At 33.9% G+C, this 14,341-nt stretch overlaps 1 protein-coding gene across 2 annotated transcripts in view; it reads right to left on the reverse strand.

Moving 5' to 3' along the window:
• Positions 1–14,341, reverse strand: part of LOC145678914 (uncharacterized) — a 107,216-nt gene that overhangs the window by 21,655 nt on the left and 71,220 nt on the right. For both annotated transcript variants that reach the window (XM_081749524.1, XM_081749523.1), the window contains exon 2: positions 2,608–3,137. In XM_081749524.1, the coding sequence (XP_081605650.1) occupies positions 2,608–3,062 (455 nt within the window). In that variant the 5' untranslated portion in view covers positions 3,063–3,137. The remainder of the gene's footprint in view (positions 1–2,607; positions 3,138–14,341) is intronic.

Raw genomic sequence — 14,341 nt, forward strand, 5'->3', positions numbered from 1 at the left:
CTATGACAACCCATCCGTACATACCATATATTTTTTTAAAATAAAAACGAGGCACATCGAACCCTGCTAATTAAGACTAAAAAAATAACGAGAAAGTGTTCCACCGCCATATATGAACATTATTTTCTCCGGAAAAAGGCATTAGCGTACATGTAAATTAAAAATGCATGAATATATCTCGTTCGAAATACGGCGTACAATTAGCACAAAATAAACAAGTACAATTTTTATGTGTATGGTAGAAATACTGAGCTAATATGTTATTCTTAAACACATATAAATAGTAAATTGATCGATAACCAATCACAGAAAAGAAAATGTGAATTATTCATGCATGGAAATTATTAGATAATTATAGGCATAAGGATAACAAACTAACGTTAGTAATTTATTTATAGTGTTGTTAGAACGGATTGAAAGGAAAATACTACATAAAAGTATAAGACAGATGCATATACTATTCATTATATACAGCTACTAAGAACGTAACTGTCACCACATTTACCACGTAAATAGCAATTTTGCCCTCGTCACCAAAGATGTGTTCGCGGTATCCCAAACAAGAAACTGAAACTTACTTTACAACTTGTAGCATTCTTCTATCTTTTTTCGATTTCGTACGACGCTTATCAAACAGAAACCAATGGGTGGTATAGAACTAAAGTTAACAGACCCCATTTAATTAACTGTGCGTTTTATGAGGCTTAAATTTTTGCTTAATCTCGGGAAGAAAATACGGGAATTGGAGTTAAAAACCAGATGATGTCAATGAAGTGTTAGACCTGAACACAAAAGAAATTTAGAATTGTACCTTACAAAAGAAATTTAGACATAATTACGACTACAATAATGCACAGAAGCACTGTTTGGCATGAACGAAAATTATACTTGAAGATTGAAGGTAAAACTGAAGGAAAGAAATACACACAAGTCATCGGTTTCAAACATCCAATACAAATCACGTTAATAAATTTATCTTCATTTGAGGAAAAGTTATACTGAAATACGTTCACATGGTTATTGTCGTTTGGTCCTTGACGTCCCACGTAGATGGCGTACGCGTCATTGGTGTAAGAGATCTGGGATCTATTCCCAGCAGGATATTATATGGTTCGGATATAGAGTTAGGCTGAAGGTCCATGTCCCATATACCCTCGCTGCTCAACCGGACGCTAAACTTGAAATCTAATCCCATACAGTCTTCATTAGACCCATTGATCGTGTTTACAGAAGGACAGGTTCCCTCAGTTAACCTCGTATGTTGGTACATTGTTTCATTACACTTTGATCCATTACTTTGAAACAGAAAACAGTGCAGTGAATCCAGAATCATCATATTTTTCCACATATAAGATACATAATGAAACTACAAAACAATTGTTCCAGAACCTAATGTGCATGGAAGAAATAACAATACTTCAGCTACTTTTATGTTCTCGAATGGTTTACATTTTATTCCAGACGCGCATGAGCAACAGATGTTCAAACGAGTTTTACTAACATTATCAAATTTTTTTGTGCATGTATTAAGCATACAAATATCGGAAAAGTATTTTTGACTTAATTTGAAACAGACAAAGAATTCTTTAAACATCTAAGTGCTTCTGAAATGTAACTGTCCCTTAGTAGTAGTTTTAAATCATGTACCTTTGCCTTTTGAGTGAAAGATTGTGTGTAATTACTCTCAGTAAAAGTGGGGAATCAAGTTGGAGAATTACAAATGAAACTGCAATGAAGAAAAATTTGCAAGACATATATTGACCTGTATTCCACCATACATTCACACTTTAGCTTTATTGCTGAAGAAGTATGCAAACTTACTGATGAACTATTATGCACTTCAGTGTTGGTTTGGTTTTATGTGTGACGTAAATTTTGGTCAAATAAGGGAGAACACGGTGAGTGTCTTACACAGAGATGTTTCAGATTACTTTGTCTTACTTCTTACTGTAGAGATCAACAACATCCTCGCACCCAGTTACACAAACACAGTCATATATCTTATGGCTTTTTTTTTTCAGAATTGTGGATCAAAAGTCACCACGTCTTGCCTTGAACTTCCTGTCTATCCAGACAAATCGTTTTCCTTACTTTTGTTTGACCGCTTACTGCTGAATTTTGATACTTATGGCGTGAGAAATTTTGTGCTTCCGCTCTAAAGTGTGGCCTCAAGAAAAGTCAAAGATTTCTCAGGCGAATGAAAAGGAATTGATCTAATAACAAACGTGTGCTGTAAGTACATGGCAACGATTCCAGTCCAGTATCATCACAAGATATAGACAGCTATTTATATCTTGTTTAAATTAATGCTGAGTGAAAGTTTTATGTGCAAGCACCTGTTTATAAGAAGAATCGCTCTTCACATTACTTAAAAGCATGTGAGTATAATCCTAAGACTCAAGGTTTGGAGCAAGGAGGAGGTTTAAAGGAATTTGTCGTCGTTACGTTTGAACACTTACTTCAAGGCTACGCATATGTTTCTTTATGTGTTGAAATATTTGCAATTCTAATAACTCAGTTTAAGCTAAACGAAAAACCTATTATTGCAGGTGTTGAAAAAACATTTATACAAGATATTTTTGAAAAAATAACAGCATTTATACGTACCTAAGGGTCTGAGCATTGTTACCTGCTTCTCGATTACTCTCTTGAACGTCCTTTTCGTTATCTTTTTTACCTCTAATAGTGGCAGATTCTTCCGAATTGTGTGTACGATCGGTGGATATTGGTTTCATATTGCTGTAAAAACGTTTGAGGTTTACATCAGCTGTTGATAAACGCTTGATCAAACATATTGCTTTCGAAGTTAGTTTCCAATCTGATATTGTTTCATCTTCATTACTTTCTGATGCGATATTCTCTCCTTCCGTCGCATCTTTTCGTTCTTCACTGTCTGAACGTATTTTTAGGGGATCTTTGTGATCATTGGTGTTACTAGTACACAGTTTATAATTACATTCTTCAGATGACTCGATTTCTGTTTTCATTTCAATTTTAACCTGAACATTTTGTCTCTTCATTTCAACTTTATTACAAGCAAGGTCTAAATAATGTAAATCCATTTTGCTATCACAAGATGTGTTGATGTTGGAGGTTTGAAACCTTCAGCATTTCATTCTCAAGAGAAACAAAGAAATCTGAAAGCAATAAGAAAAATATAATTCGTTTTAAATAAATTTATAAGCTGGCTGGGGGAAGAAAATGGTAAGTGCAACTTCTTGTGAAATTGAATTAGTGGGAGAAATGGTTTGGCATTAGACAAGGAATGTAAAAGATATTGAAACTAGTATTTTAAATATCGAAATTTTGCTACTAGTGATATTAAATACTGATATAACTAAATATTGAAAATACAGAACCATACCGAACTATCGAAATACTCATACTGTAAACACAAACATGCAATATATTACAATATTGCTTTTTTATATATACTTAACTACATACGATACTTGCTTTTTTGTTCTTAAATAAAGCTACAAGTTCGCAACGTACGACCAGTGTTGCATAAGGAGAGAAAACGCCAAAACTAAAATTTCCTCTGCTACATTACTAATTTTAATTTCATAAATAAAATGTAAAATGTAATGTTATACCAATTTTCCACTTAAAAAGCGATAACATTTCCAAGGCTCAGTGTAATATTTTAAAGAAAGATTTACTCGTTCTTCCCAGTTATTTCTCTTTACTTAAGTACCTGTAGCGCTAGAAAATTCTAGTTAATTTTATTTTGTAGCGGTTGCTGCGAATTTTAATTTGATGATCTTGCTTTGCAGTATTTGATAGTCATTCGATTTTCTTCTAGCAAGTTTGGGTTGTATCGGTGTTTAGCGTCCATTGTAGCACCAATGTTATATAAAACAAGGACATACTAGTTAATGTTGGAAATGAACCGGTCTTTTTGTGGAAAAGGTCCAAAGGCTAACCACAGAGCATCTAGAGAGTGCTTATATAAAGGAGTAGTGGGGAATGTACCTACTTAATGTTTTTTAGAACAGCGCATGTGTACCTTAAATTTACGAAAGAACAATCCTTTAACAAGTTGCATACGCTATATTTGACTGAAATATTTTATTTAAAAAAAATATCCGCTCTCATGGTAGGAAAACTGTCTAAACCTAAGGGTAACTAACGTAATCCAATTGATATGCATTAATGAGCAAAATGTGTAGGGCAGTAGCTGTAAGCACCGAAATCAAAAATGTTAGTAAATATACAGATAAAAGATGTTGTTTTCTCTAAATAACATCGAGCCTTTGTACGTTAGTTGTGATTAGAAAGTATTATGGAACCACATTTGCACCAGTTTAGTCGATGATTTTGTCATTTCTCCGGTTACACCATAATCCTGTTGCTACAGAGCTTCTGTAGTTTCAGGGCAAAAAGTGTGACACATGGTTTGAACAGGCTTGTTTTTAAATCTAACTTAACTCAATTCACGGAATTCCCAGATACCGAAACAAACAATAGTCTGACAGTGACAAACCCGTGTTAAAGGGTAGATAAATCCTAATGTAGCAAGAAAGTTTCGACCAGTTGACACGTGATTGGCTTTTGGCTTTCTACGCTTGCTCTTTTAACGCGTGCCTTCATAATCTGCTTTTGCTGTACTTGCAAGCGATACCGGTACTTTAGATCATTCGCAGATCGTCATAACATCACTGGTCGTTCATTGGCAATTGTCTTCCAGCCAGCGTAAAACGCTCTAATCAAGTTCAAGTAGAACGCTGAATGCAAGGTTGCCCTCACGTCACTTCATTACTGTCATCCAGTTTGCGTCATGCACTTCGTATGCAAGTTTACAGCAAGCAAATTGCAACTTGTCTCTGCTATTATGGTCATATCTTCTGAACCGAATTCTCTGTTTCTGACAGGTTGTCAGTCTCCCTTGCAACAGCAGTTGGTGGTGCAAAATGCTCCTTCAATTCCACCAAACGCACAGTTAATCTACCGCTGCGCAGTGTAGGCTTTGCAAAAGATTATAGAACTTCTGCTCGATTCGACTTCAATCTTTCCCGTACATTGGTGTTGTTTGTTATATATTTTCACCGCTCGTGATCAACCGCTTCAGAAATGGCTAGAATTCGCTATACTTAAGCAAGATTCTCAAATAGAAATTTAATCGTATCCCTTTGAGTCAGACAATATGCCCCCCAAGTGTCGAGCTCTTTTTGAGTTGATTTTGAGTTTAACGTCCCGTTCAGCAGCTAGGCTATGTGAGACGTGGACGTACTGATTAAGGTAGAATCCAAACACATTACCTCCCGCCGGGAACCGCTCTCTTTTTCTACCCACATTTATCCAAACGCTTTAATTATGCTTGGGGATGGATGTTAGGTAATTGGCGATGTCATTACTGCTTATATGTCGAACTTGTCCCGCGACTTTTGCCGAAATATCATTCATTTTCTCTGTGATTGGTCGCTGACCGCGAGTAGCATCCTGGACATCGAAATTTCTAGAGCGAAAGCGACTGAACTGTGTTTTGGCTTTTATTTTTTATAACATATCTTGTTAGTAAACAACACTAGTCTCTTCGCAGGCCTGCGCAGCATTTACATCTTAATCGCAATAAAATCGAAAGATGCAGCTTTGCGGCTAGATCACTCATTTTCACGGCATAATATTTTATGTCTGAATGCGAGAATTTTAATACGGTTTACATCTGCTAGCTTCAACTGTCTGCTAACGAATGCTTTTAAGCCTTACCGGCTGAGACTCATATAATCTAAGATTTGGGATAATCACGCCATCTTTTGTGCACAAGGCTCACTTAAGGGTAAGAAATTATACCTTGATTTTCCATGCACTGAAATCGGTTTCGAAGCCACAGGTAGTTATTACTTGTCTTAAATTGGTTTTTGTATCACTATACAGGCCTCCAAACGGTAACTGAATGGACTTTCTAGATAGACTCGAGGAACTGCTAAACTTTTTGAGTAGGCCTAGTTTTGGAAATTCTAAGGTAGTCACAGGTGGTGATCTAAATTCTGATTTCGACGTAACAACAACAAAGAACAGTATAGATGACTTAAAAATCTGTTAAGGCAATTTAACAATTACGAATATGATGCCAACGAGAGGTCTAGCTTGTCTTGATAACGTATTTATAAATTTTAATTTATGTCAAACTCCTTGTGATGTATCCATACTTCCATTTTCTGATCGTGATTTTGTATGGATAAAATTGGATAATGCACTATTGAGTAAGGAGGTTGATGTAAAATCAAAATCACAATGTAATGGCACAATGTAAAATAGTTGTCTAAAGGCTAATCACTGATGGTAAGATATCTGAGTTTAAGAATTCACACTGTAACATGAATTGGTTTGAATTGCTGTCGAATTCCAATGCGTCTAATGCACTTTTGGAACGCTTCTTGAATTTATTTCTCTTTACTTTGGCATCTTAATCCCACCAAAAATTTGTACAGTTGATAATAGTCTACTTAAAAAGCCACATTAAGAAAATAATTCCAGGTGGTATACCCGTCAACCATACTCAATGAACAGGTGAGGTGATGTTACATTTAAACATATATAACAGAGAGAAAAATGAAGTGACTAGGTCATCCTATTTGAAAGCTAGGAAAACATAAGCAAGAAGTTAATGAAACGAAAAAGTAGTATACTTCCGCAAAAATCGAATCGTCTGTTAATAAGCGTAAACAAGCTTGGAATGTAATTAAAACTATAGTTAAGAGTAATCGGGACTAAGCTTACCCCCATCCAGAAGATTTTTGTATCTTTTCGTGAACTCTGTAGATGTGGTGCACAATAATATTGACAAACCTGATGTAACGGCAGTCAATCTAATGGAACAATCTGTAAATCTTATGTGGTATAATTTTGTATTCAGAAATATATCACCGCAATGGTTCTCAACATTGTAAATATCTTTTAAGTTTTCAAACAGTATTGATGCTTAAGGATTATCAAGTAATGACTGTATTGTTCTGCCGCTTGCCCATTGCATTAACCAATGTGTAACACAGGGAATCTTCCCCAAAGTTTTAAAATTATCACGAATGTTGTCTACCAATAAAAACAGGCCTGAAAATCGACCAATTTCTCTGGTAGCAGTTTTCTCAAAAACTCTTGAAGCTGTGATGCATATACAGTTAAGTTATTATCTTGTTAAGCATAACGTAATTAGTGATTCACAGTTTGGTTTTGTAAAGAGTAGATCGTTCGTAAAGAAGGTTAGTAGAAGCTTTGAAAACAAGGATTTTGTTCTGGCAATACTTTGTGATTCTGGCAATACTTTGTGTTTCAAGCAAAGCCTTTGATTGTGTTGAACAAACAATTTTCGTTAAAAAGGATAGCGTACTACGGTATCAAGAGTTTAAGTTTCAAATTAATCAAGTCTAACAGAAAACCATAAACAAATTTTCTTTGTAAATGACAACAAATCTGGTATTGCATCAATTAAGTACAGAGAACTCGAAGGCTTAGTGTTTGGGCCACTTTTATTTTTACTAATGATAAATGATCTACCTTACATATGCTGACGATAACACCTTCCTAAATACTTGTCCTGATCTTAGTACATTTAATGCTATAACTGAAAGTACATGGGATCAGATTGTGATTTGGTTTAAGGCTAACGGCTTTGTACTTAATGAGGATAAAACTCAACATATGACATTTAGTCCAAGAGGAAATCCTGTTGAGAATAACTCAAGTTGTGTAAAGCTTTTAGATATTTACACTGACAACAGGATGTCGTGGGAATAGCATATTAATTGTGTTTCTGGGAGACTCTCAAGAGTAATAGCTATTAAAACAAGTAAAAAAAATATCATCCTGATAACTATGACAAATCAGATTATTTTGCTTATTTTCCGAGTATAATTTTGTATGAAATAAAATTTGGCGCAACAGTTGTCATGTAAATAACATTCTTCTAAAATAGAAAAAGGCCATCAGAATTATTTGAAACGCAAATAAGCTCATTGCACACCTTTATTTATCAGTCTTAAAACTATGACAATAATTAATATACACATTTAAACAGTACACCTCTATGTATAAGTAATCACCAAAATTTACAACTCAGACAAGACATCCATTCGGATAATACTAAAAACAATAAACTTATAAATGTCCCGTATCACCGACTGTCTAAATCCTTATATAGTTATGAGACACTTTTAATAAAACTGTATAACATGTTAACTTCAAAACTAAAAAGTGAACATACAGATAGATTTAAAAGTAAGTTATATAACTGGTTAGTTGAAAACGATCTTCTATTCTTTACAGGAGTATTTTAATTGAAATGTAACGTATTTTCTAATCCCGTGTTGAGCTAGTATTTAAAATGCATACTGTTATTGTCATTTTTTTGTAATGTCATTTCATCATTAATTTAATTATAGATTATTATTCATTTATATTTAAGTATGAATATTATATCACATTTTGACGTTGTCTATTGTTATGTATAGATTAACGACAATGAAATTCTTTATTATTATCATTATAATTTGCTTAATTTATAAAAACTGTAAAACAAGTGTAAGTGCTACGTATATTGTTATAAGTTTATTACATGTTCTCCATTACCAGTAACTAACTAACTAACAGTAATGTTTTTTTTCTTTACTATTTCATAATTATCTAAATAAACAAATGTGTGTCTACTTATAAATGCGGAACACACTTCTGGCTTACCTAACCATTTTTCATTAGATTCTATATTTAAAGCATCACCAAAATCATTCTCATGAAGTTGAAATGATCTAGAGCTTTCCTGTTTCCAAAGATCCGATATTGAAGCATGGATTTCTATGAATATATGAAGCTTATATATATGTTCCATGTAATTAAATCATTGAGTTTAAACTCTTGAGACTGATGAAACTAAATCGTGACGCGATTATGCCTGTTAGGCTAAGGGAGACGATGATTAAAGCAAATGAATGATGGTGGCAGAGAACCCCGCGAAAACTCACGGACACTATGTTGCCCACCACAAACATACTTGGTCAAGGGATGGAACCAGGGACCCTCTGCACCAGAGGTAAGTGATCTACCGCTGTGTCTTCGTGCCCCACCTAGACATGTTCAAATAAGCAGTGTAGTAGTGGAATAAACATTGATAAATGGCCCTGGGAATGCCTGAAATACTTTGCTGAATAAATTTCAAGTAACATAATGCAAAGTAAAATTAATTTTCTAGAAGTTATTTTTTTTTTGAAAATATGAAATTTTGTGTATTATATTACTTTTATACCCAAAATATGAATTGAATTTGAAAAATATCCTTCTTATTCACTCTAGAAAGCAGGGGATTCCCGAATGGAGAATATGGATAGTGTTGCACATAGCTCAATAACACGCATGATAAGTTTGCCAAAGCAGTGATTTAAGAAAGTTGGAAGATTGGATGCAGAGTCCTCTAGTCTGTGACTATTCGTGTAGAAGTAACTATTCACCCCCATCGTAAATCCCTAAAGAGAGGCATAGTGGATACATAAATAATTTAATCACAATAAATGTAGCTGAGTGATTATTTGAAATGTAGAAAAATAAGTTTTTCTGTTTGAGGAAGGAATTGTCTGTAAAAGTAGAAACAACAACTGTAAAGTTTGATGTTCTACAAGCATTGCACTTTAGACTTAAAATTAAACTACTTGCTGAGTAAAACAATACGTTTATTGAAAAATTATTACGTGTAACGATTTCTCACTCCATCCAGTTTGGCTTCATAGCAAAATATATTATTGTAAAATAATTGACGGGCTTACTTCTTGTTGGTGATGATGATAATCAGGCCATAGAAATTGAACCTGAAGACATTTTATGAGAAATGTGTTTGGATTGTAAAGAAAAAAGTATATAGAAATACACAAATCTATTGAAATACAGTGAAACCTCCATTAATTGACACCTCTATAATACGGACATTTTTGTTCCTTCAAAAATGAATGTTCGCTTACGGAACAAAACATTCCCGTTTACGGACACTCTCAGATACGGACAGCTATTTTTCCACAAACGTTTCGATAACTTTTTCATAATGGACAGGAATTATTCTTGGTTGTGCAATATATTACACGAGACAGAAAGGTCGTTTTTCCACAAGTGTATCTATCATGAGACTATAGGTATGATGAACTATCAAAGAGGACAGCTTCAAGCTGAACTAGAATGTCTTCTTTCTCTCCGCCGCAATACACTGCTTTCTGCTGGAAAACCTCCAATAAGTAATAACACTCATACAGGGTTAGTCGTATGGCCACGAATTCTATGTAAAAGAACAAATGCAGTCCTTTTTCCTCTGGGTCTTGCATCTTTCCCGACAATTTCATAGATAACAAAACAAACATTGTTTGTTTCACAATAACATTTTTCAACGAGCAATATTTACTCTCTTACTTTTTTTGGAAAAGCAACATTTTTCTTTCACTTATGATACTGAAACTTGTCTCAGGTGGAAATTTTCCCGGCTTCTTTCTTCAATGTCTCTAGAGGATACTTTTTGCGATCGGGGCTGGATCAATAAACATATGCACTCAAAATATTTGGCTTTTTCATCCATTCCGATGCCGCGCCGGTAGATAAACACACACACACACACACATGTTTCTTCCGGAAGTGTACCGATGATTTTTAGAGGACACTTGCTACTGAGTTTTATTACCCTTGTATAAGGAGAAGCATGAATTCTCCGCTGAAAAAAAATTAGCAGGTTCCTAACGCATATTTTGAGAAGGTTCTGAGAAATCGAAATAAATGAAAAACGCTTCCCCTCCCGCTTGTATTTAAGAAAATTAACATACATGCATTATCTACTGCAGAATACGAATATATTTAAACATCTCACAGCAATTAAATCATTTACCTGAAATGAATTTCTTCTTCATCCCTCCCAATATTTCAAATACGTACTAAATAGAGTATTTCACATTGAATTTTACGTACTTACACTCATGCACAATAAATTTACTATATATTGTTGCGTACAATTACCGCTGTGAGAAATTAAATTTCCGTAACCTCTCTGTAACGAACACCTATCAGTAACGTACAAAAATTCATTTCCCATTGGTGTCCGTTATTCAGAGGCTTCACTGTATATGTAAATGTTATTTTCAATCTCCGAAGTTTGAGCTTTAAATGACATTACGTTATTTGATTGTACTGCATTTCTGAGTTTACACCTTCTATGCTTCTATCCCGTAGGTAAAGTAAGACAATGAGAAACAAAATATAATAATGAAATGATATACATGTCTTGTTCTACACTTGCATCAAACCGTTTAAACATGTTAGTCGGCTTCCTTTTATTCATACTGCTCTTAAAAGTATCTTTTGGGCTTATCCAAAGTCGTTCTGACGCGTGATTAGTGCAATACTAAAGAGTTCGACTAACATATGTTCCCTGGAGTAGTCTGCATTTTAGTAAGACACCAATACACGTGGAAACGACTCTGCATAAGGCCCTTTGAGTTTTACGTCTCACGATTATGCGGGCTAGGCTAAGAAGACGGTACTACTCTTAAAACAAAATTCTAAATATATATCACAGGCTACTATAAACCACACACAGAGGTCTCTAAGATTGCTGATATAGATATCCGGATACGCTTTTTAATAAATATAATTTGAGTTTCCCTTGTATGTCATATAGTGCATTGGAACGATATCTTTGTATTTTCAGTGTAATTCTAAATATTTTTTATTACATTTCTGGGTAACGTGTAATTTTAAAATATGTACTAACTAGTTTGAAGGAGAAGAAAGTACGAAAAAGAGATAATCAAAACTTGATTCTAATATGTTAATTGGATGAGTTATTGTTCTCACGTTGTCATGACGACGAATAATCAATAAATTATTATTCAAGAACCATCTTAAGAAAGGGACACACAATATTTTGACGTGTAGTTATTTTAGTGATTATATGACAAAATAAAAAGGTAATGTTTAAAAGCAATAAACAAAAGGTTTTATGTGATTTTCGTTACCTTATAGTTATAAAAATCTGGTGGACCTTCTTCACAAGATAATTTATTGTTATAAAAATTTGGTAGTTTACCGCCAGGAACTTAGGAGATTTGGATGAAGTTCAGTAGACAATCTCCTAAACAATACAATGTAAGTGTACAGATTGACTTTAAGGTTACATATTTTTGATAAAAGAAATATCAATACGGAGTATACATTATTAAAGAGTGGCACAAAAATTTTCAGAACTATCAAAATGAGTCGTACTGACGTTGGAAATGCAAGAGAATCAAATGGTAATTGGGAGATGGACCTAGCTGACCTAATTAAACCGAGGCAAGATTTTGGTGATCAAATGAAACAACAAATGAACAATCGAAGCAACAAGTGGACCGAATGGATCAACGAATTATCCAACTTGACAATAAACTTGATCAACAGATGGGACAATTAGAGCAAGATCTTGGTGAACAGATGACACAACTTAATAGCAAAATCGACCAGACAACTCTGCGAATTAACAAAGTGACTTTAAAATGGAACGAATCATAAGTAGAATCAATGAGGTTCAAAATTCTACAGAAGTTGCGTTATCAGCTACCGAAGAAGTATCATTACAGGTTAACATGTGTTCTCCAAATGAACCTGAAACTTCCATACAAAGAACAGAAAATGCAGATCTTGAATTTGCATTGATGAAATTTGCTGAGTGTTCGCAAAAACATACTGCTGTATTGGTTGGATCACATTATCCTGACCTCTCTTCATTCGAATGTTTTTGATTGCCTTACTGATGCTGTGTACAACGAAAAGTTTAGTATGAATCAATATGTGAAAAGTTATGGTCATCTTCGTCTAGTGAATGAACTGTTCAATGTTATGTATACGACATTGCCTCATGCAGCAGGACGAAAATTGATTCCAGTATTCGTGAAATTCAGAAAGAGAATGTGTGTTCCTACCAATGTTTGTAGTGATTGGTAGATTGAGTTGGAGCTATTGAAATGTTTATTCAATGAAAAGACTGAAATGTTAGTAGTGAACAATCAGATGACGCTTTTACAGAAAATGATGCCGTGTGTTGATTTCAAAAAATGTGACATTGCAAAATTTTGAAAATCCATCAATGGTGCAATACAGTAATAACCTGAACCAAACTAACCATAATCAAAACCAAACTCGAAACATCCATGTGAGATTAAAATGTGATCCCAGTGTAAAAGGTAATGTTAAATTCACGTCTACCAGTAATGTAACCGAACCTAATAACAGAGGAAACACAAACCGTGGTAGGAACATTTCCGTGAATATTGTGGGAAGGATAAATACAGATATGTTAGGAGACACGATATCTCGCCACCAGTAAAACGAATGAGAACTGAACCTAATTTTACCGGTAAGGAAACCGAGCCTAACCTTAGTAGTAATAGTAATCGCGTAACTGAACCTAATCCAAGTGTTGTACGATTACGTACACCTAAGTAGCATGTAAGTATTAGACCTAATTTCGCTCGAGTCGAATTTCGTAGAAATTCCAAAATGGCACAAATTCTCAAAGAAACAAAGAACTGTAGAAATAAGTAGCATGCAAGACTGTATTCCGATTTGTGACTTTCAATACAACATGAACGAATTCATTGGTCATGTGACTTACGCTAAAGTTACAGCCTCCGAGAAAAACGCATTCAATTAATATAGTGTTATGCTTTATTTTAAGTGTCGTTATGATCCCGCTTATCGTTCATATTTTTATTTACTTTCTGTACGTTCCTGATTATGGTAAGATCTTGTCTTTCTGATCAGAGTGTAACTTTAATTTTTGTTCTAATGTTTTGTCATGTTTTGTCATGTTCATTGTCATGTTTTATCTTGAATGTTATTGTTGAAAATATATGTGTTTGATCGTTTTTGGTACAAACAACAATAATATGAATATGATAAACATATCTCTTTCAAAACTTTCTTCATTATGCCCAAGTAAATAATTATTATCTTATAACAAGCATTTAAAGGACCCGAAAACGGACATAAAATTAAATAACTGGTAAATCAAATTTCGAATGTGCCTTATCGTCGTTGAAATGTATAAATAAATGAAATAATGATAAATTTTAAAATAAATAAGATAATAATATTGTTATAAAAATAAATATGATATATGTATATTTATATGAATTGTAATTTTCATCTATACGAGGTGCATGTAAAAACTCGAATTAATATATATTATTTAAGGTCCAGGATTATGTTATTTTGTAAATTCAATAAAAGAAAGTCCTATATTTCGAGCGACATATGTAACGGTATCTTTGTATTTTGACTGTAATTCTAAATATCTTTTATTATATTCTAGGCAATATGTAATTTTAAAATATGTGCTAACTAG

Source organism: Thermobia domestica, chromosome 2 (assembly GCF_964235325.1).
Source record: "Thermobia domestica chromosome 2, izTheDome1.hap1.1, whole genome shotgun sequence".
Taxonomy (NCBI): domain Eukaryota; kingdom Metazoa; phylum Arthropoda; class Insecta; order Zygentoma; family Lepismatidae; genus Thermobia; species Thermobia domestica.